The sequence below is a fragment of the Glandiceps talaboti genome, chromosome 18 (genome assembly GCF_964340395.1).
Source record: "Glandiceps talaboti chromosome 18, keGlaTala1.1, whole genome shotgun sequence".
NCBI classification, from domain to species: domain Eukaryota; kingdom Metazoa; phylum Hemichordata; class Enteropneusta; family Spengelidae; genus Glandiceps; species Glandiceps talaboti.
Genome location: NC_135566.1, coordinates 20,124,859 through 20,150,846, shown reverse-complemented (window position 1 = coordinate 20,150,846; position 25,988 = coordinate 20,124,859). Strand labels below are relative to the sequence as shown.

The 25,988-nt window shown below is 35.2% G+C and overlaps 1 protein-coding gene across 1 annotated transcript in view; it reads right to left on the bottom strand.

The window, feature by feature from the left end:
* The window catches only part of LOC144448963 (splicing factor, suppressor of white-apricot homolog), a 70,089-nt gene that overhangs the window by 5,741 nt on the left and 38,360 nt on the right, over positions 1–25,988 (bottom strand). The window contains exons 6-14 of the mRNA XM_078139352.1: positions 25,110–25,243; positions 22,358–22,517; positions 21,715–21,964; positions 16,501–16,748; positions 14,102–14,332; positions 10,430–10,642; positions 7,676–7,829; positions 6,645–6,743; positions 1,548–1,622 (exon numbers count right to left, since the gene is read on the bottom strand). Coding sequence (XP_077995478.1) covers positions 1,548–1,622; positions 6,645–6,743; positions 7,676–7,829; positions 10,430–10,642; positions 14,102–14,332; positions 16,501–16,748; positions 21,715–21,964; positions 22,358–22,517; positions 25,110–25,243 — 1,564 coding nt within the window. The remainder of the gene's footprint in view (positions 1–1,547; positions 1,623–6,644; positions 6,744–7,675; positions 7,830–10,429; positions 10,643–14,101; positions 14,333–16,500; positions 16,749–21,714; positions 21,965–22,357; positions 22,518–25,109; positions 25,244–25,988) is intronic.

The following is a 25,988-nucleotide window of genomic DNA, read 5'->3' as shown; positions in this document are numbered from 1 at the left end:
AATGATGGTTGTCATGTAGTCCTAAATGACTGACCATTACATATTGTATGTATCTAAATGATGGTTGTCATGTAGTCCTAAATGACTGACTATTACATATTGTATGTATCTAAATGATGGTTGTCATGCAGTCCTAAATGACTGACCATTACATATTGTATGTATCTAATGATGGTTGTCATGTAGTCCTAAATGACTGACTATTACAAAAATACAATAACACATTTTGTTACTGTATATTCATAATACCATAATCAAACATTAGGAGATAAAAAATCTGTAATACTCTCTAAAATAGCAGTTTCATAGACACTCTATAAGCTCTGTGAGTGTGTTACATGGTCAAAGTTATCTGTCATAATGAGCATCATCTTAATCTGATCCCTATTTACATGCAGTGTGTAAATGAAGGCCTTTACAATCAATACACAGCAGTTGTTACACTGCACTCTAGCTGGATTGTCTCATCATATCGTTTCATAATAATCAGTGATGTAACTAATCAATATATCTTACAGCTTTTAAAGTATATTTTAATACCTACCAATAGTTATTTCTAGTCTAACTAAATATAAGTAATTAATAATTAATTGGACTCAGTCATTGGTAATAATACAACACAATAGTATGTATGGTCTGACTATTGATTGTCTTACTGTGTAATATGTAGAAATAATGAAAGTAACCTTGCTTCGTATTTCTGGTATTGATTTGACATCTACAATTCAGTTTTCAGACACTGAACCCTTCGTAAGACTCACAATGCTGTGATGACCACAGATAGGAATATAAACCTGGGAATAATTCATAATGACATATTGATTACAAACTGACTCCAATACACAGCTGGGTTGGCTATATTAAGACATACACCTCCTCACCCCCATCCACATGGTCATCAGAATGCAAACTGACTCCAATACACAGCTGGGTTGGCTGTATTAAGACCTACACCTCCTCACCCCCATCCACATGGTCATCAGAATGCAAACTGACTCCAATACACAGCTGGGTTGGCTGTATTAAGACCTACACCACCTAACCCCCATCCACATGGTCATCAGAATGCAAACTGACCCCAATACACAGCTGGGTTGGCTGTATTAAGACCTACACCACCTAACCCCCATCCACATGGTCATCAGAATGCAAACTGACCCCAATACATAGCTGGGTTGGCTGTATTAAGACCTACACCTCCTAACCCCCATCCACATGGTCATCAGAATGCAAACTGACCCCAATACACAGCTGGGTTGGCTGTATTAAGACCTACTTTGTATTCCGTATCTCCCAGCCACATGCAAGGTCATGACAGAACTGGGTTGGCCATATCAAGACCTACTCCTTCTCTCCCAGCCACATTGTTGAGTACAAACTGACCCCCCATACACAGCAGAATTGGTCATATTCAGCCCCACTACCCTCTCTTACAGCCATGACTCTTGAGAACAATTTCCCATGCATAGCTGGGTAGGCCATATTATGGTCTTCTCATTTCATGTACCATAACCTCACATAGAGCAGTAAATGAGTACAAATCCTACCTGTCATGTGTCTCTTGTCTATTGCTTGTATAATGTAGGGAAGGGGATCTCTCTCTTCTACTGGGAGGTCGCTCCCTACAAAACAACCAAACAGAGTTACATATTACAAACCATGATTTCTATGAAAACACGTCATTCATACACATAAAGAAAACAAAAGCTATGATACAACTGTTATTATTAAGCTAAAGTCTGCTGAAATTTTTTTTTATATGTCCATCCATCCATCCATCCATCCATCCATCCATCCCAATCTATCTATCTGTCTGTCCGTCCATGCAGGCATGCACACACACACACACACACACACACACACACACACACACACGCACATACACACACACACGCACATACACACACACATGCATACATACACACATATGCGTACACACACACACGCACACACACACACATGCACACACACACATGCATATATACACACACGTATATAACATATAAAGCATATGTACATATTTCTACCAAAATCATGGACAGACACACATACTTACACACACCTAAAATCATGGGATATTTCTATCATCTACATGTATTACACACACACACACGCACACACACACACACACACACACACACACACACACACACATACACACACACACACACGCACATACACACACACATGCATACATACACACATATGCGTACACACACACACGCACACACACTCACATACACACACACACATGCATATATACACACACGTATATAACATATAAAGCATATGTACATATTTCTACCCAACAAAACATGGACAGACACACATACTTACACACAACTAAAATCATGAGATATTTCTATCATCTACATGTATTATTTCATCTCAATTCAATCTGTACTGATAAATCAGTGAAAATAATTTCCCATAGAACTGTAAATAATCTGCTATACACGACTTTGTTTTTCTTTATAAACCCACCAGACATATACAATTCTGTTCTACAAACCCAGATAATTACTACGTTTCACCTTGAGTGAAACAAGAAATGTGCTGAGTCAGCTAGACATGATCTGTCTGGCTGTCAATAGGATATATGCAAGTTAAATGATAGATTGGTATATTTCTCTAGGATAGTACAAACCATGATATCATAGCATGTCATTTATCATCATGTCATTGAATACAATACAATATCTAATATTTTATTCATGTTCATTTCATCACTTTAAACTTCAGATTACCTATAATAATTAAACACCTGCTTGCCATGTGTCTATTTCATCACATAGAAACATATCAATTATTAATAATTTGTGATGTGTCTCTTTTGAACAATGCAGCTACATATTTCAACTTTTTTGTTAATGCTAACAATAGTATCACAACATTAATATCATAACTACAGAACGTTCTATTTGTTTTGCCTCAGATTCTGAATTGAAAACATGTGACACACCTTACAATATTCAACATATGAATAGCTACAGGACTTCACAATTCTAGCCTATAGCACACCTTACAATATTCAACATATGAAATTACTAGAGTACATAGCTACAGGACTTCACAACTCTAGCCTACAGCACACCTTACAATATTCAACATATGAAATTACTAGAGTACATAGCTACAGGACTTCACAATTCTAGCCTATAGCACACCTTACAACATTCAACATATGAAATTACTAGAGTACATAGCTACAGGACTTCACAATTCTAGCCTATAGCACACCTTACAACATTCAACATATGAAATTACTAGAGTACATAGCTACAGGACTTCACAATTCTAACCTATAGCACACCTTACAATATTCAACATATGAAATTACTAGAGTACATAGCTACAGGACTTCACAATTCTAGCCTATAGCACACCTTACAATATTCAACATATGCAGTTACTAGTAAGAGAATACATATACAAGCCTTCATAGTCAATGTCTAGACAGAAAAATTATCATCAGTGCATGTCATAGATGTGACCCAGAATACACATGTGATAACATCTACTGATTTACCTCTAGTTGTATAATATACATAAATAAACATTTATTAATTCAGATATAATCAGTCAATATTGATTTAATATCCACACTCAACTGGGTGCAACTAGTTTTCTGTTTTTGTCAAAAGAACTGTATCATGTTCATTTTTATATGGTTTCAAATTATGTCTTTATTAAAAACCTTTGTACAGAAAAGTAAAAGATAAATGTCTTCTGAGAAGAATATCAAAGATGTGTTTGAACCATATCTAGACTTAGTGCATAATGTCAGTCACAGAACTAGCATCACCAAATTCAGAATATCAACACATAATTTACCTAATATTGAAAAATTAAGATCTATTGGTGTACCTCCAGAGCAAAGATTTTGTAATACATGTATGTGTGGCAATACAGTCTGTTGGCAATGAAATTCATGCTTTACTAGAATGTAAAAACTATTCAATAAATAAAGCAAGAATCAATTTTTTATGACTTATATCACTCTACATGAAACTATATCAAAACAAACAGATATTGATGCATCCCATACTAATGAGAACTAAGGATGGGTTTATTGTCAACAGTCTGGGTAAGTTCATTAACACTATTACTCAAGTTTATAAATCGGTTTAACTTTTTTGAAATTATTTGCAATTTTGTGTTATTTTATTGTTGTGTAGTTACATTGTATCTGTATATCATTGACCATAAATTATGTTCTTGTATGACGTAATTTCATGTCAAATAAAATATACTCCACTCTACTGTTATAAATAACATAACGTTAGAATATACCTAACATATAAGATTAATACCCCAACACACAATACCACTTACCCCTCATGCAATATCCCCCTCCCCATTCCCACAATACCCCTTCCCTCACACACAATACACCTCCCCACACAATATTAAGACCTAGCTAGACATACCATTACATGATCTCTCCTCATTGATAATGAACATTTCAATATGCAACTCACACCAGACTGATAGAATGGGAAGGGGGCGGGAGTGAGGGAGGAGGAGGAGGTAGATTACGGGGGGGGGGGGGGGGGGGGGGGGGGGGGGGGGGAATTAAACCACATACATAAAATAGTGGTGAACACTGGTTTGGGTTAGTCATGACTATACCAGTACATGATAAGTTTTGGTGTCTATTCACATACATTTACTGTATCAAAATCATGGCAGCTTTATGTGTGTACGTAATACTCTAAGACTAGTATCAGTGTCTATAGGTTGATTATTGTCAAATAGTGACATTTTCTATATTACATCCCAATAAATGAAGGTTTTCTGAGATTTTTATCATGAAAAGAAATCAAAGCCCTGGGAACTACTTAAGGTAGCTTTATATACCTACTGACTGAAAACTGGTTATGAGATAATTGCTTTTTGAATGTCACATGACTACTAATCACATAAATGAGTTCATGCAATATTTAACAGAGATAAATTTATGAAAGGGCCAGGTTGAATGTGTGTGCGCGCAAGTGCACTTGTGTGTGTTGTGTGTGTGTGTGTGTGTGTGTGTGTGTGTGTGTGTGTGTGTGTGTGTCTAAGTCTGTGCATCTGTATGTTTGTGCCTACCTGTTTAATTAATGTATTTGTGTGTGTATGTATGTATGTATGTATGTATGTATGTATGTATGTATGTATGTATGTATGTATGTATGTATGTATGTATGTATGTATGTATGTATGTATGTATGTATGTATGTATGTATGCCATAACCATAACCACTTGTTATTTAATATTTATAAATAATAAACAATAAATTTTTACATAATTATGTACTTATTTTAGCATTACCCACTATTTCATATGTTGACTACTACAGTCCTATTCATCCATATAGTACATGGTGTAGTATATTTTGTACTTATCTTATAGTCTGGATTCCTATCAATACTAAATCTAATTATTCCATTACTCAATTATCAATTTGTAATTTAATCTGTCACTTGTTACGCTTCACTTGTCATCCAATTACAGGCTGACTGTTAATTCTACTATAACATTGCAATTTATCCTTAGTAATGTACTAGTATTATGGTTCTGGTCAAGATGCATCTTTTTTTTTTATATACGTGGTAATTTTCTTTTCAGGAATTTCTCTTTTTGTTCTAGTCAAGTAAAACAGTGTTGCAGCCAGCGTTTTGAAAGAGTGGGACATCGTGTCCCGAGACTTTCATTTTTCTGGGTCATCATACATTTTGGGGGGACATTACAAAAAAAGTGCCAATAGTATTGTAGCACAACTGTACAGTTTTTTAAATTATCAAAATATTTACCCACATGCTGACCCATTCTAGATATTTGCTGAATGATTATGCCTGTCCAACCCTGTTGTTATCTATGCAATATACGCAATCATTTGGCTGTTGCTATAGGCGTGGTCATGTTGCTAAACATATTTGCATACAATTTTAGTGTGGGTCATCTATGACCCATCACTTCCAAAATTGTGGGTCAGGTCAAAAAAATGTGTGTCAAATGACCCAAAAAAACCCTCTGGCTGTAAGACTGAGTAAAAGTTAGGATAGTTAAAGACTTTTTTGTTCTGCCTTGTACTGTAGCCATTTGTGAGCAAATTTGAGAAAAACTATGTGTAACAAAGTCTGTGTTTATGTACACTACTTGTTTTACAAGACTTTTAACCTAGTCCTGAATGTGTGTATTTTATTTAGTTCTATCTTTTGGTGAACTTATGCATAAATATGTCTATCATTTTGTTAAGAGTGGAAAACAGTGAAAATGTTTTGTTGAGTGTAGTATTATTTATTTGTGCATGTATGTATGGTAACTCTCTCCAATACAGGCAATGGCGATACAGTTTACATTTAGCTTTCTGTGTTCTATAGTTTTCCCTTTTATATGGGTCTGGAGCAAGAATTAAATAAATAAATAAATAAATAAATAAATAAATAAATAAATAAATAAATAAATAAATAAATGAATAGAAAATTAAAAATACAACAGGGGATTTCTAATGTGCTTTATGGTTAAGATACAGTTACTTACAACTAGTGTATTATTACTAATTCATATTATTTCGTAAATGAACATATTCACTAATACTCACTTGTAAATTCACTATGTTACAAAGAACAGAAGTATATATATATACATATACACTTACCTTTTGTTACTATCATTTTGTTTCCTATGGTTTGGTGATGGTGATCTGTGTCTCCTTCGTTTTGGTGATCTTGACCTTGATCTAGTTTGTGAGTGTGACCTAAAATAATAGCAGAGAGCAAAGTTGACAAGTTTTCATTTCCATCATTATACAGAATAATATGATAAACAAACCACAAAATATATTATGTTAACATGGTTTGGAAATTGGAAATTTTTATATTGTTATCAAGAAAACCATAGGATGGAGCCAACTACCCTGTAACGGCCTGCAGAGAACACCCAGATGCTGTTGTCATTTAACATGAAGTAAGGACTGAAGATTTGCAGTGTGTACAATTGTCAATCAACTTGAATACTGTGATGCAATTGGATGCAACATATTAGACTTAACTGTCAATCAACTTGATACTGTGATGTGATTGGATGTAACACATCAGATTTAACTGTCAATCAACTTGATACTGTGATGTGATTGAATGTAACATATTAGACTTAACTGTCAATCAACTTGATATTGTGATGATGCAATTGGATGCAATAACAGACGTTGTACATATAGCATTCTGTCTAAATTTATGTGTAATTAAAAAGTGCATCCATACCAATAAATAGTTTGTGCAAGTATATACACATAATTAATGTGATAATGATTACATTATACACCAGTGATTATTTACACTCATGTGTTATTCATTCCAATGCATTGTTGCATACAGGTATGTAAATGATATGCAAATGCATGAGAAATCTTATCATGTGTGACTATTCATGTGAATACAGAGTTGTATTCTTTCACGAAATTCGCTGTTATGCATGAACATATGCAAAGATCATAACACAATGCTATGCATCATGAGTGTTAGTGTGGGTATGCAGAGGTATTTGCACTCGTGCAGTGTTTCCTGCTGTGCTTTCATTTGCTATACTTGTGAATGTATTGCTGTAGAGAACATCACAACCACTATGGAAATACCTCAAGTAAGCCACATTGGCATAAACACATGAAGGAATTGTCATAATAGGACTTACCTTTGTCTATATGAACTTCTGTAAGACCAAGGTGGTGATCTTGACCTTCTCTTGACAGGAGACAGTGACCTTGAATGTGGGAAAACTTTCACAAGAGTATCTCGCATAGTTGGGGCGTGGTCACTTACATATTGGGGAGGTGATACTTGTGGAACTATTGAAAATACAAGAAAGGACAAGTTATCATTACAAATGTACCCCTGATTATTTGTATCAGTGTGAATGTATACTATTGGTATTTGTACTACATTCATGTACTGAAAACATTACTACATACCTGTATACAAATCTGTGTATGATTGTTGGATACACACAGAATCATGGTATATTTTTCTGAAAGATGTTAACTTTGGATAAACACATGAACCCATAGTGAGTAGGTATGGGGGCTATTTGCATTCATTCTTGCAGTATTTTGTGCAAGTACATGTGCATATACCACAATATACAATTCTATCACTTTATATACATATGATGGGGTTTTGATATATATATCATCAGAAATTCAGAAATTTACGTATTTACATATTATCAATAAAGTGACAACAATAAAGAAAGATTAGTATAAACACAAGAACTATTGCTAGATATATGGGACCTGGTGTAACTTTAACTAGATTTCATCCCTCCCCTTCATCTTATATATTATTGTTAGGCCCTAGCAAAACAATGAACAAAGGCTATTTACAGATACAAAGGAGAATTTGATAATGGATAACATAACTATTGATTGTCTAACCCAACCCCCACCCCCACCCCCCCCCCCCCCCTCCACCACCACCACCACCACCACCACCACCACAATAATGACTAACTTGTACAATATACCAGAGATATCAGAGGAGATCCACAACATTCTAACAGCTGTCACTCAAAACTAATTTCCATATATGTCAACCCAATTTTCCATATATGGTCTTTATAGCAGGCCAAACCTAACAGACAGGTTACTAGAGTATAGGGTCATTCACCTGTATTGTGAATACAATGAACTCTACCCTTCAGAAGTCTAGTTTTCTGCATATGACCTTACACATAGACAATTATACAATAAAGTTAACACATCAGCTGTTCCATGTTTGTTGTCTGTAATCTACCACAGGAGTGTACCACCCCTATGATGTTTGTTTGTTGGAGATTTCTAGGTATGGGCATTGTGTAGAGTCTATTTATAATAACCCTGTCATGCTTAATAAGATAGAAGGAGAGATATAACCGGAACTAAAAGATTCTGTGTTTGATAACCTGACTGCAGGGGATCATAATATTGTTCTTGGTAGAACAACAAATCGGATGTTTGATGTGTTTATTTATACAGTGAATATAGAAATCTTTGTGTCAACAAATCTCACTGTGTGACATTGTCTTGCAAGATATCAGAAAATTGTTTTATATTTTGGTTCAGATACCATAATACACTTTTTATACAGTGTGCATTGTTTCAATATAAAAGACAACAATCACCTTTAGGGTTGTCAAACACATACACACTGATACAACACGTAAATTTCTCCTGAAAAGCCTACTTCATGGATTTTGATTATTATACCACAATGCACAAGCCAAGATATTGTTTTTGAACAGAAATATGGATTATATATCCTGACTGTTCTACATCATAACAAACCATGTCTACATCACTGGTTTTGTGGTGCTTGATATATAAATCAAAACATTCCAAAGCACTGTTAAAAATTCCTGAAAATTCATGAATTAGGCTTGTGGAGTTCCCAAATATTTTTTTCATTCAGCTTGAAAATACTAGTGACCTAAGGGTTTGTCATTACTAGTCTAGCAACTCATAATGGACAAGGCCCCTTAGGTCATTCGTATTTTTCTTGGCTGAACAAAGATAAATATTGGGGAATAATATGTAATTATATGTGTAAATGATAAAAGAGTCCTGAAACTACCTACAACCATCCTAACCTAGGACACAAGTAAGAGGTTTCTAAACTTGTCATATATGATTATTATTCTACCATCCTGCATGTCAAAATCATTCTATCTGAGTCAGGACATCTGTGTGTACAGTGATACTGTCATTAGTCTGGGACTTAGTCTAGTTCCTATACGATACAAGTTATAATTACATCCACTCTCTCATATAGTACAAAGTAAAAAATTTGACTGTTAATCTGGCTAAACCCCATGCTGGGCAAATCACAAATTGACAGGCAGTTGGAACTGTTAATCTGGCTAAACCCCATGCTGGGCAAATCACAAATTGACAGGCAGTTGGAACTGTTAATCTGGCTAAACCCCATGCTGGGGGAATCACAAATTGACAGGCAGTTGGAACTGTTAATCTGGCTAAACCCCATGCTGGGGGAATCACAAATTGACAAGCAGTTGGAATTGTTACTTCCTTCAGACAACTGCTCATTAATAATAATATTCAATCAGTTTTGACTATCACAGGAATTTAGCACACAATGAACTCCACCTTCAGTCTGCAACTTAAATCATGTGGTGTCATGATAACGTCATCATGTTTATAATATGAACGTGAACATTGTTGTGGATGGCTCAGATTTCTGTGCTAGAGTATGGCGACTTTGACTATATGAGGCAGTGGATGTAATTTGTAAATGGTATCATATAGGACCTAGACTATCTTGGACTATACTCCATTACAACATACAATACTCCTCACAAAGACAGATTGCCACCACATCTACTTTTGAGGGAACTGAATCAGTGCCTTTGTGGAAGGTGTATCTACAAATGGGGCTATTCAAAGAGCTACCTTACCTTTTAGGGAAGTTGATGGAGCTGATACCTCTGTGGAAGGTGTATCTACAATAGAGGCAGCAGCAGCGGCAGTGGCTGGATTATTGCTTTTCAGCATATTGAGAAACATTGCAGCTTTCTTTTTTCTTTCTAATTGTAATTGACGTTCTCTTGATGATTGGGCTAACTTCTCTCTAGCAGCTAATGCCAGTTTATCTTCTAATCTTTGTTTAGCTGTAAGTAATGATAAAATGATAAATACATCATCTCTTGATATAAACACGATGGCCGAGAGAGAGAGAGAGAGAGAGAGAGAGAGAGAGAGAGAGAGAGAGAGAGAGAGAGAGAGAGAGAGAGAGAGAGAGAGAGAGAGAGAGAGAGAGAGAGAGAGAGAGAGAGAGAGAGAGAGAGAGAGAGAGAGAGAGAGAGAGAGAGAGAGAGAGAGAGAGAGAGAGAGAGAGAGAAACATCATTTTATTTATCTTTCTAGAATGTAGGACATTACAGTATAATTGATATCTCTCTATAGAACATAAAGTGCATTCAACCAACCATACAATGTCATCTATTATTCTTATACAAGAGCCTTCAATTATCTTGGCCTGCAATCAATGCTTTTCTGATCTAAAGGCTTGTAAACTTGTGAAATTCCTAAAGCTATCCCATCTTAATGATGATATTCCTAAGTTACAGTGAGTGGTGTTCTGTCATCCATACTATGGTATGATAAGTAAGGGACATTTACAAGACTTGTCCCTTTCAATAAATTTTGTTATTTATTCATCAACATATACCATGCATGCAATCTTGCAAATGTTTAAGATATTCTTGAATATCTGAGATCTTTGGCAGGCACGTGAAGCTTAAGTTATAGTAAATATTGTATGTAAGAAAAATGGTACCTCCTCTGAATTGTGATTTTCAAGATGCTCTCTCAATTTTATCCATTCAACTACTTCTAGTAGTTCTACAGCTACTATACTGTTGAGTTTGTACAAGGTACATACTAGGTCATATCAGGCCAAACAAGATTTTAGCAAACAGAGTCATTTGTCATGTTTAGTAGTTAGACTACCAAAAAGGTGTATTATAAGAAGTGAAAGGTTAACCTATGAGGTGAAAGGTTAACCTATGAGGTGAAAGGTTAACCTATGAGGTGAAAGGTTAACCCGATAATTGCTTCTAGAATAGACATACACTGTAACATCAATCATAAACATAATATGGGCCGACTACATGGAGCATAGTGACATAACAAAGCCTACTAATGATACACTTTGATACAGTTGGTTGGATATAAACTCAGCAAATGTACAACGAAATTACCATGCAGGATTTACATTAAACTTTCCAGATGTGAATATTTTGATGTTAGTGTCACACAATACTGTGACCTCTAAATACTTAATCAGGCTAAACTCCTAGATATGAAGTAGGTGATAAATTAGGTATGGTAGACTATATATGTATGACATCATGATTGACAGTTTGTGTGTCTGTCTGCCCTCTAAACCCAATTTGTAAAGATCTGCTGATATACAATTATACATGTACAACAATGTCTTGTAATAGCTATCAAGATTTGAAGTTCCCCTATTCCTCACTATGTAATGTATCATCTGAAAGATCCCATCATTGGTCTGCTATATATAAACTACTCACTACCAACGGTGGGTTGAACATATTATAGAAATGGAAAAAAAATATGACTGAATCTTTCAGACTAGACTTTGTAATGACTGGCAAGATAACACATTATTTAATATGTTATGACATGCAAAAATAAATATCGTCTTTTATCACTGGTGGCAATAATCTACGGCATATGTTAGTAACAATGTCAAGCATTAAAAAAGAAGAGAAAAAAAAAGGCGAGTTGAAATTTGCTAGTATCATGCAAATAAACAGCTGTATAGAGTGACCTACAAATATTCATATCTGGTATAGATGTCAAGATACTTGATTCTAAATAAATCTTATACATAGTGTAAAGGACACCACATATCACAGGCTATCTGAGTGTTTGTTTAAGTAATGGTGATGTGAGTCTATATAAACCAGGAGTAAAACTAACACTGATGTAGACCAAAGGTTAGCAAATTTGTTTAGAAAACACTAGAAATGAATTGAAAATCACAGCAAGAGATTGCCCAAGTGAGATACATTCCTCAGTTTTCATCAGTGGCACTGGCTCTTTAGTGTCTCAGTGCCTATTACTGGCTATGAGTTACACTGTGAAATGATTTTTTCATCTCATATCATACTGTGGCTGTGAGTGTAGTTTCGTTTAGTACTTCTGTGTCAATTAGTAGGGGACTGCCCTGTGACACTATTTTTTCAGTTGTTATTAGAGGAATATTTTCTGTAGTACTGGTAAGCCAATTTATGTTGTAAAAAATCAGCAATGTTTGTCAATTTACAAACAGTCAGTAATACTTGTAAGCAAAATATAGTATGCCTTCTTATGATTATATGTCTTTCAAAACTGTATATTTCTTTATGTGTTAAAGGTATTACAGTGTTATTTGTTTCACTGGTGGTCTGTACATAAATTAACCCCTGGGCCAGTAATATACGTTTGTTTGGTTTTTTTTGGCCAAGTTTTATATTTTTGTTGTATTCAAGAATAAAATAATGAGGCTAATAACTATTTGTTTTCATGTCTTCATCTGACACATATACAATTAAAACAGAAATGACAACAAATATCAGATTTGGTAAATTCAGAGTTGAAACAGTAGAAAATATCATTTAATAATAATAACACTATAAGAGGTAGCTGCAATAATTGTAGAGTTTGCTGTGATTTTGAGGGCTTTCTCGTCTGTTTTTGTGCCTTTTTTCGTTCCGATGTTTAACCCGAATCAAATGCTACAATTCCTGTAACGCAAACGCAAATAGACGAGACCATGTTGAAAATGTGAGCGAGGTGTCAGCATACTGCCCATTTCAAAATGCTGCATGTGTTGCTACATTTGCCGATTTTGACGGAATTGGGGTACCTCTGAACACTTCTTTGGTCTTGAAGGCTCCGTAATTAATGTTGGCATTAGGAAATGTTTAATTTTTTTTAACAGGTAAGGCATAATTTAGCAGAAAAATCCACCTAACTTTGCGATCTGTCTATTTGCATTTGCGTTACAGGAATTGTACTGTTTGATTCGGGTTAACATCAGAACGAAAAAGCCCTCAAAATCACAGCAAAAGCTACAAATATTGCAGTTCAATAAGAGGGTCATATAAATCACTAATCTCTTTCACTTCATTCAGAGATCAAATTTATATTCAATCTTTAGTTGGCAACCTTAGCTAAAGGAAACTGCTTCAGTTATATTTGTCTATCATACCATTGGTCTAACAGACTATCACTTTATACAATCTGGATTGACAATAATAGCTATAAGTCTACAATAACCAAAATATAAATTTGCTAGTCTAGACAGGATGTCTAGTATACAATATTCTATGTGCCATGGACTACTGTTATTGTCAAGCCATGGAAATCTTTAACTTTAACAAAAGTTTACCTTTTTTTAAACAACGGAAGATAACTCTAAAAGTTGATAGACAAACAGACAGACATACATACATACATACATACATACATACATACATACATACATACAGACAGACAGACAGACAGACAGACAGACAGACAGACAGACAGACAGACAGACAGACAGACAATACATACCTTGCCTGGCCTCCAACTCTTCTAACGATAACTGTGGTTTCTTAGGTTTGTCTAACATTTTGTCCATGTTGAAAACTTCTGTTGCAGTAAATGGGTTGTATTTTTCATGACATTTATCACTGTCCTCTCCTTCAGATTCACTACTACTTTCAGTTGGAAAGGCACTTCTGGAGTCTGTCACTCGTTCCTCTGGTTCTTTGGATTTGATAGAGAAACTGACAGGCCCACGAGCTGTAAAACATACATTTATAGAATTTGTGAATAAGGCTGACACTTTCCAATTCTTTGGCATAAAATAAACATGCCTTTACAAGTTCTGTATTTGAATGTTTATTCTCACATTTATTGGTCATCACCCAGTCAGGTAGTGAAGAGGGGTGGGGTGGGGAGGGTAGGGTAGGAGGGGAGCTATACTACATTCCATCATCCGTGGCATTGAAGGAAGGGATTAGAGGGATGGTGACCTATACCTCATCAACTGATCATTGGTTGTGTTTCCCGTGGGGTCTCTCACACTATCACAGCTATATGTTTATTTCGGTTACCTTACCCTAATATTTTCTCTCCCCCCCCCCCCCCCCCCCCGAGAAATTTTTTGTATTTGAATGTCATACTGCACAGTTTTGTATTTGAATGTCATACTGCAAAGTTGTGTATTTGAATGTCACTTTGCAAATTTTTGTATTTGAATGTCATATCGCAAAGTTGTGTATTTGAATGTCATATCGCAAAGTTGTGTATTTGAATGTCACTTTGCAAATTTTTGTATTTGAATGTCATATCGCAAAGTTGTGTATTTGAATGTCATATCGCAAAGTTGTGTATTTGAATGTCATACTGCAAATGTTTGCTTTGCTGGCACTTCTGTAAGCATTGTTACCATATACAGAGGTCAGTGGACTGTGTTTTATACTCAAGGTGACCGTTGTAGAGTAAAAACTGCTGAGTAATGTCATAATGGTTGTGTTAATACAAAGCTCAAACATCCCATAGCATATAGGATGACTTCACCAGGTCTCATTTAAATATCATGTACATCAATCATTGTATGGGTTACTGCATTTCTAGGGCACTTTACAACATACAGCTTTCAAATCAATTCTCCTTATTTGATTTGCACTGAATATTAAACTATTCTATTGAGTACAATGTCTATTATCTCATTTCTATTCCACATTACCCTACTTTCCAGATAAAATGACTAAATATTTCATTGCAATTACACATGAAGACAATAACACATGCAAGTGAAGTGAACTAGGGCAATAGGGTAAACTTCTAAAGGACTTAAAATAAATGGGGTAACACTAACGGCTGCAATAAAATAACTGTCTACCAGCTGACCATAAAACTGTCTAAAGGCTTTTGTTGTGGTCAGATAAATAGGTCAACATCGAATTTACAAAGTCTGGCTTTCTACAATGTCTGCCAAGTATATCTTGAAAATCAAATATTAGGAGTATGTTTGATAGAATAAAATTTGGTTGAGAAAATAGTGCCAATGGCACTGTACCACAACTGTATACAGTAGATTTCATGTTAATTTTTTTTTTAATTTATACTATTGATGTTAACAAAGCAGTAGGACCTGACCTTCTATCTGGTATCATTCTCAAGGCATGTTCTCATGAACTTGCAAAATTAAAATCAAGGCATGAAATACAGCCGTTTGTCAGAGCTATAGAAAAGTTGGTCCAGAACAAAAGAATGATCCCATACTATCCCACCCATTATACTATGACCCAGGATTGAAACAAGAGGTGAGATATGTAACTAACACATGTAAGCTTTCCACAATTTCCATTCTCTGATGCCAGGGTTCTAATCTTACAAAGACCTACTACTCTAATTCTATGGAATGAATTCAGAATATTATTATATATATACACCAGAGATTACTTGCACCAGTGCACGCACATACTAGTAGTATTTGCACTGCAGTGCAATACTAAAAACATTACTGTATACCTGCATGCAAATGATATGGAAAGGATAGGATCATTCATTCTACCCAACAGTGTTTGCACTTGTGCTTGTAATGTTTTCTGCTGCACTTTTACTTGCTATGGGTGCAGAAAACACTGCAAGCACTCATGCAAATACCTGAGTACGCCAAACTTGCACTTGCGTGTCATGGGGTTCTGTCATAGTACTGAAATAAACTTTTGTTCCAAACACAAATTTCAAAATTGTAATCTATTGACAAAGACTGAAGCACAGAGTAGAAAATTTCAGGTGACAATTTTTGAATTTGTGTTTGAAATAAATTTTTTAATTTGATATATGGTTTACCAAGACAGCTGAATATTCAGTCTAACACACAATGCTGAATGTTGACTACTTCTACAGGCTTTCTTCTTATCATAACATTTACCAAGACTGACAAAATAAACACTTACCTTTCTTTGGAGGTTCTAAAAATCCCTTGTCTTTGTCTTTGTCAAATTCTTCAATAAAAAGTTTCTTTTTGTATTCATAGTATGAATGATAATTATGCCATGGAAGAAGGAATTCAAATCTTGAATCGGACTTTGCTCTAACGGTTGCTTCAAACTCAACACCATTCTTAGCTACATACTTAGCCATCTTGTCTATCACTGGCTGGACATCTGGGGGTGGAGGGACAATTGTTGGAATTGGAGGAGCACTGAAACAAAACAGAAAGAAATACAAAAATAAAGTCATATGTTTTAGTTTTTTTTTAAAATTTAGTTTTGTAACAAAGCCAAATAATAACCAGATGAAGAGATAAATAACACAATACAACACTAATTTCATTAAAATACAATTTTTGTTACTGATTGCATGTTAGAAAGGGTTTGTAAAGGTGACCATCTGTGATAGAAATTGATCCAAGTAAGAATACAAATGTATGACTTGAGATTTCTCGTTTGATAGAATGCAGCATATAATATCATAAAATATTAGGGACAATATGCATAGACAGACAAAACTGACTAGAATGACAGACAGGGAGAGACAAACAGACTACAAAGCCAGACAGACAAAGACAGACTAACAGACTAGAATGACAGACAGACAAACAAACAAACAAACAGACCAGACAGCCAATCAGACAGAGAAACAGAGAGACAGGCTGCAGGCAGACAGACAGACAGACTGACTGGCAAACAGACTAGACAGACTACAGTAGAATGAGACAGACAGAGACAGACAAACAAACAGAATAGACATACTAGAATGACACGGACAGAGACACAGACAGACTGACAGACAGAGACACAGACAGACAGACAAACAGACAGACAGACAGACAGACAGACAGACACTGACAAAAAGAACTAGAATGACAGACACACACAGAGACAAACAAAACTATCTCTATATCATTATTATTGAATAAGTTCAATTGTGCTTCAAATTCAATGTGTATGCTATTATGCCAAGTCTTTATATAAAATATGATTAAATAATTTTCAGTGATCTTATATACATATTGTACTAGTGCCATTATACATGTAGCATATAAATGGCTGTGTATGTGATTCAGCTAAATTAAAACATCACATTTAGTTTCCAGTTTATTATAGGGCAAGCCTAGACACAAGACAAGGTTTACTGGGTTGTACTTCATCATTGCATTATTATTTCAAGTGTCACTTATAAGTGGTAAAAATTGGGAAAAATACTGAAAACAAATACTTGATAATGCATCTGTTCTTAAAAAGAAAAAGAAAATATAAAAACAAGTTACAAAACATAAGACAATGTGTATATTACCAATCTCTAATGTTTCTTTCAAATGTACTACTGACACTAAATTTGATTAGTCAGCATTTATTTTTATTTTTATTTTAGGGGGCCACTATTGAAATCTCATCCTGTAGACTTTAAATCATTAGTGTTGTATGGTCACAGAATAAAAAACGTCTGACTAACTGTGAAAATGTGACTAACATAACAATTTGTTTAGAATGAATCAACACCTGGTTAAGGCCTCCTGTGTAAGAGAACATATTAATCTCCTTGTATGTATGGATCAACTGTACCCCTCAAATTTATTTTAATATTTAATATGGAGGGGGGGGGGGGGGGTGTCGTTCTGTATCATCCAATCAAAACTGTCCCTATTTAAGGTTTGGTATTCACTTCAAAAAGAAAATCTCACAGGAAGACTTTCTAATAAATTTATACAATGCACCATGGGCATATAGAGACTATTTTGAAATATATTCTCATTTTGTGACAATTTAAGATTCTGAAAAAATAAGAGAATCCATGATTGACATTAACTATGAAGCTGTCAATGAACACCTACATAATTCTCAAGGTATTTAAATTAAATAAACATTGTATTTCAATAAATATTGGACTGTATGGAAAAAAAAAGTTCATAAATATAACAGCTGTGTTACGTTGTAGGTTATCGACCCATTATCATAGATACATTATATACAGATAGCTGTATTATGTTGTAGGTTATCAACCAATTATCATAGATATATTATATACAGATAGCTGTATTACGTTGTAGGTTATCAACCAATTATCATAGATACAATATATACAGATAGCTGTATTACGTTGTAGGTTATCGACCCATTATCATAGATACATTATATACAGATAGCTGTATTACGTTGTAGGTTATCGACCCATTATCATAGATACATTATATACAGATAGCTGTATTACGTTGTAGGTTACTGACCAATTATCATAGATATATTATATACAGATAGCTGCATTACGTTGTAGGTTACTGACCAATTATCATAGATACATTATATACAGATAGCTGTATTACGTTGTAGGTTATCGACCAATTATCATAGATACATTATATACAGATAGCTGTATTACGTTGTAGGTTATCAACCAATTATCATAGATACATTATATACAGATAGCTGTATTACGTTGTAGGTTATCGATCAATTATCATAGATACATTATATACAGATAGCTGTATTACGTTGTAGGTTATCGACCCATTATCATAGATACATTATATACAGATAGCTGTATTACGTTGTAGGTTATCGACCCATTATCATAGATACATTATATACAGATAGCTGTATTACGTTGTAGGTTACTGACCAATTATCATAGATATATTATATACAGATAGCTGCATTACGTTGTAGGTTACTGACCAATTATCATAGATACATTATATACAGATAGCTGTATTACGTTGTAGGTTATCGACCAATTATCATAGATACATTATATACAGATAGCTGTATTACGTTGTAGGTTATCAACCAATTATCATAGATACATTATATACAGATAGCTGTATTACGTTGTACGTTATCGACCGATTATCATAGATACAATATATACAGATAGCTGTATTACGTCGCAGGTTATCGACCAATTATCATAGATACATTATATACAGATAGCTGTATTACGTTGTAGGTTATCGATCAATTATCATAGATACATTATAAACAGATAGCTGTATTACGTTGTAGGTTATCAACCCATTATCATAGATACATTATAGATAGCTGTATTACGTTGTAGGTTATCGATCAATTATCATAGATACATTATATACAGATATCTGTATTACGTCGCAGGTTATCGACCAATTATCATAGATACATTATATACAGATAGCTGTATTACGTTGTAGGTTATCGACCCATTATCATAGATACATTATATACAGATAGCTGTATTATGTCGCAGGTTATCGACCAATTATCATAGATACATTATATACAGATAGTTGCATTACGTTGTACGTTATCGACCGATTATCATAGATACAATATATACAGATAGTTGTATTACGTTGTAGGTTATCGACCAATTATCATAGATACATTATATACAGATAGCTGTATTACGTTGTAGGTTATCGACCGATTATCATAGATACATTATATACAGATAGCTGTACTCATGAATATTGTTAGAGTGTTATCTTTGCTTTGACAAAAACAACTATTAGTACCATATGTGACATGTTCACAGAATAGATATCATCAGCTGTGTGACATCTACATTTTCACGTAGTCTTACATCTGTCTTTTTACAAATATATCAAGCACTCTTGGTCTGTTTCCATATTTGTATAAATGACGTGATCAATGTCAAAGCCAAAGTCAAAGTCAAAGTCAAAGAGACTCAGAGGACAGTGCCCTCAAGTGGCAGCAGCCATACAATATATTTAGTATAAGCATAATATTGTTAAAATGAAATGTTGATGTCATATTCTACATCACACAGGACATTTCACATGCTACCTGGTTTGTTCTAGACAACAATAACTTGCATCTACATCACTTCTTCTGAGGTGTTTGAAATATTCCAAATTGTTGTTACTTTGCCTGACTTTCCATAAAATATGCTTGCATCATATATTTCCTAGACTGTCGACAGTCGCTCGCGCCTTTTTCCTACGTTTTATCTAAACTCCGATCCGGCGCAACACTAGTCTAATCGCAAACTGATATCGAGGGCCGAAGGCCCGAGCGACTCAACCTTCTTGTTCTATTTTGACCCTCGAGCATGAGGTAAAATACTAGTTTAGGTACTGAGAATAAGTCGTCTTACTTGTTCTATTGTGACTCCATAACATGAAGAAAAATACTATTGTATGTAGTGACTATATAAGTCAGCCTTTTTTGTTCTATTTTGACTCCCTAGCATGGTGTAAAATACTATTTCAGGTACTGAGATTTAAACTGGTCAAAAGGTCAGCAAAGAAAACAAGACAGAGTTAGATTATCTGAATAATTTTTCCTAATGACAACATACTGGTTTAGTGGTGGTAATGTAACAGTGGTGGTATGCAAGACTGCTATCCCAAGAAGTCCAAGTATTCACACATGTGATGAATCTCTCAACTGTGTCAGTGTACAAAACCAACCAAGCTTAGCTTGGAAATCATAATAAACATGATACTCCTCCATTTGTTCACCCAAGTATTAGACATATTTAATGGTATCAGTTACAGGCATGTATCTTCTTGAAGATTCCATGTCAACACTAAGTATGACACCCGTAGGATCAAATTATTAGACATGAGATTGGTAATAAAGACATTATCCAGCCATGGTCTGTAGGACAGTAAGTATGTACAGAATACAAATAACATAAATACCAGATGCCTAACACTGGTGATTCAATAACACCTTAAATTGATTCTATATTGGCACCTGGAGGAACTCTTGACTCTCTATCGGCCTGGAGGAACTCTTGACTCTATATCGGCCTGGAGGAACTCTTGACTCTATATCGGCCTGGAGGAACTCCTGACTCTATATCGGCCTGGAGGAACTCCTGACTCTATATCGGCCTGGAGTAACTCTTGACTCTATATCGGCCTGGAGGAACTCTTGAATCTATATCGGCCTGGGAGAACTCTTGACTCTATATCGGCCTGGAGGAACTCTTGACTCTATATCGGCTTGGAGGAACTCTTGACTCTATATCGGCCTGGAGGAACTCTTGACTCTATATCGGCCTGGAGGAACTCCTGACTTTATATTTTGTATAATTGGTCTGGAGGAACTCCTGACTCTATATTGGCCTAGGAACCCTAGATTCTATATCGGCCCGGGGGAATACAACTGTTACTCTATATTGACATGCAGAGAGCACCATAATAAATCTTATTTTAGCCTTACCTGGAAGTTGTGGTAGTCACTGAGGTTGAGTCTTCCTCTGGGGGTGGTGGAGGAGGTGCCGCAGTGAGAGCTGTTATCCCTGACAAAGTCGTGACTGGCTGACTAACAGTAAATGACTGTACTGACACTGAATTAACATCCACAGCTGTAGGAGGTACTGCTGAGGGGTGAGGTGCTACAACACTTCCATCTGGAGCTACCCCCATGAAGGGAGGGAGGGGAGGGGGTATGAGTGGAGTTGAAGAGGTCCCTGGAAAAATCAGGAAAGAATGAACAATCAGTTCAGTAACTCTATAACCTAAACTTTACCTTAACAAAATGGTTCAATAATTATAAGAGAAAATTTATTTTTAAACAACAAATCGTCGCGAATTGCACACGACTATATAGTTCACTGCATCAAATTACATTTGTATGCACTGTACAGCTCAATGGCCTAAAATCATGTACTGTACAGTTCATTGGCCTCGAATTGTGCACTGTGGAGTTCAATGGCCTCAAATCAAACACTGTACAGTTCCTTAGCCTTGAATTGTGCACTGTACAGTTCCTTCTCCTCAAATAATGTAATGTACAGTATAGTATTCAACTCACAGCTACATGTACTGGACCAGGTGATTTACATGTACATACATGTACTTACCTGAGTTTGTAGTAGTACTGGCTGCAGGAGGTGGCAATGGTGGAATTCCTGGCAGCATGGGTCCATAAACTGGACCACCCATTGCACTAGAAGCTCCTGCAGTGAGAATAGAAAGTGTTGAGGGTCCAGTGCCACCTGGCCACGGTGGGGCATCAGTTCTCTGTAATATGACAAGAAAGAGAAATCAATGGTTTTTGCTAATATTAGGGAACCTAAGAAACAGAAAGGAGTACATATAGTAATGTTTGTACACATTTTCATAACTTGTGCCGAAACTTTGATGGAAACCTGGGTAAAATACCTGGAAACGTAACAAAAACAATGAAAATTAACTGACTATTATTACACACATGTATGTACCAGAGATTACTTGCACCACTGAGCACAAATACATGTACTAGTGGTATTTGCACTACCGAAAATATAATTGAATACATGTATGCAAATAATATGCAAATAACAACATGAACGTTTGATGCACTTGTACACAAATTCTTGTGATCACACAGGGTAATTTTTATAGCAATTTGCTGTTTCATATAAACATATGTAATAATAACAGGACTCCATACTGTGAGAGTTCTAGTGTGGTGTAGTCAGGGGTATTTGTACTCATTCTTGCAGTGTTTTCAAGTGTACTTTCACTTGTTATGTTTGTGAAAGTACTGCTACTGAGAACACTGCATGCAATTGTGCAAATACATGTACCTCAAGTACACCACACTTGCATTCACATGTCATGGGGGTTCTGTCATTTTACCAAATATACATATATATATACCAAGTGTCACATCCTCATTGCTATCTTTCTATTCATCTATAGTTATTTAAATATTTATTTATTCACCTAGTTATTTTTATTGTTTATTTATTCAACTAGTCATTTATTTATTTATTTATCTATTCATTTATTTATTTAGTTCTCAAAGACTATTTTTACTAATTACCAGATTGGAACATTGTGTTCATCTACAAGAAAGCATGTCAGTCACTACTTATTTTCAAGTTTCTATAGAAATAAACAAAATAAGTCTATAGCGAAAAGTTCCAGCTTTATAGTATTTGTTTAGACATGCAGGGTGTAAGCAGTGTAAGACTTTAATTTAAACTCCTATGCATGGTGTAAGCAGTGCAAGACTTGAATTTAAACTCCTATGCATGGTGTAAGCAGTGCAAGATTTGAATTTAAACTCCTATGCATGGTGTAAGCAGTGCAAGACATGAATTTAAACTCCTATGTACATGTATGGTGTAAGCAGTGCAAGACTTGAATTTAAACTCCTATGCATGGTGTAAGCAGTGCAAGACTTGAATTTAAACTCTTATGCATGGTGTAAACAGTGGAAGACTTGAATTTAAACTCCTATGTATGGTGTAAGCAGTGCAAGACTTGAATTTAAACTCCTATGCATGGTGTAAGCAGTGTAAGACTTTAATTTAAACTCCTATGCATGGTGTAAGCAGTGTAAGACTTTAATTTAAACTCCTATGCATGGTGTAAGCAGTGTAAGACTTTAATTTAAACTCCTATGCATGGTAGTCACATTCAGTCAAGCGTAACTGTTTCAGCTACAATTTTCTAATGATTTCCACTGGGCAAACAATCTGCAACCTCATACATCTGCAAGTCAAAATACAATGCTTAGTACTCAGTGGACTAGTCCTAAATTTGAACCCTCAACTATAATTAAGATGTGTAAACTAATAGAGCTATTTCACTAGATAGACAAAAGCTATGGGTACAATCAACCAATTAGCTACTTTTGCTGAGCAAGGAGACATAACTTGATAAAGGCAAACCAGTAGCTAATGACAATATACATGTATGTCTAACATTTCAAAATTAGCATTTTCTTGTAAAGTCTCACATACGGTATAGTATCAGTAACTCTTCTGGCTTGTATGGTGGAAATACTAATATCAATGCAGTACATATTGAGTTACGAATTGCTGTTTTTCAATAAAACTTGGGTGAAAATGCTTGCACAAAACTTTCACATAACTATTCTGGTATAATGTCACTGTTAAATTTACTGAGATGAAGAAGCTGCTGTGTTGTTGTTACCACCTCAAACTCAACATCAGAATGAAGTTTTACAACACCTATACCAGAAGTCGGTTATGTTACTGCTGTGAGACATGGACTCTTACTCAGAGACGGTACAAAAATGTTGATACAGTGTACACTCAAATCTTGAGACGCATGATCAGGGGAGGCATGACAAGAATGTTATCACAAAAGGAAATAGCGGAATCAAGAAAAAGATCGAAAAATGATGGAAATAGCAGTGCTGAAAATATCAACTGGGCATGGAAATACAATAAAAAGATTTTGTTAATTAGTAAAGCAGAAAATCTCTGAATACATCAAGAAATGAAATATCGGCTAGGTTGAACACATTGTGAGGTCCTCAAACGAAACTTTGACAAAACAAGTGACATTTGTGGATGAAAAGTTCACGAAGGTCAGTTTCTATCACAAGACCATATTTGAAAACGTTACGAAGATTAAAAAAGATAAAGGAAAATCAATCTAAACATTTTTGCGAGAGTGTTATCGTAGAAAGAATGGTGGTCAAACCAACTCTTCTAAATGAGTTGGTGCCTTTAAGTTTCAGAAGGAATATTAGGTTATGAATATATGTATGTATGCATGTATGTATGTATGTATGTATGTATGTATGTATGTATGTATGTATGTATTCCTTTGATGTATTCAAATCATGTTCATCAGACAGCATTACAATTTTACCTTTGGTGATTTGGCTTTCCGTGAAGCAAGTAAACTGGGATGTAAATAACCACTGCTATCTGCATCACTTTCTTCTTCATCACTATGGTGACTGCTTTCGTCATCATTGCTTGATTTTCGATGATTGTTTTCATCTGCAGAAGAAAAGTACATTGGTATTAATGATTACTACTAACATTTGAAGGCACTAAATCAGATATAATTCATCAAGTCTTCTCCTCTTTCCCTACAAAACTTAGCTATCCTGTCCCTCAACCACAATGAACACACTTAGTCTAGATGTTATACAGTGTCAGTGGTATGATTATGTGAGGTATATTGGATACTGTAAATTTAACCACAGATGAAAGATGACAACAAGCTATGTGTTATACATGTAGCCAATGTCTGGGAATCCCTAGAAAAGATGATGTACATACTGACATAGAGAAGTACCATGATAGTGACACAGTACGACTTGGTATAATAAATCTCAATATTTCATAACACTCATGACATCATTGGCTGGGGTAAAGCTAGACATGTATTTATCATTTGGGATGACATTTGCTGTATGCACAACGGGTGTACACTGTATACCAGTGTAACAATTTGCTTTTCTCAGCTGGCTCTGTTACAGTTCTAAGGAGGCAAATTGTCAATAGGTCTTCCAAAACCCCTTCTTCGATCACGCTCCCACTCATTGGTTGTTCAAGTTCACTCGCACATATCAAACAATAGGGCCGAAGCCGTCATACCAGGTATAGGAATATTATCTCTGAATAGGTAACGTTTCCAATATAGCGGGTTAAAGTCCATGACATGATCACACACATTCATATAGAATGATGCAAATAGAAAGAAATAAGATCTACATAATATAAATAATCTTTCAGGGTT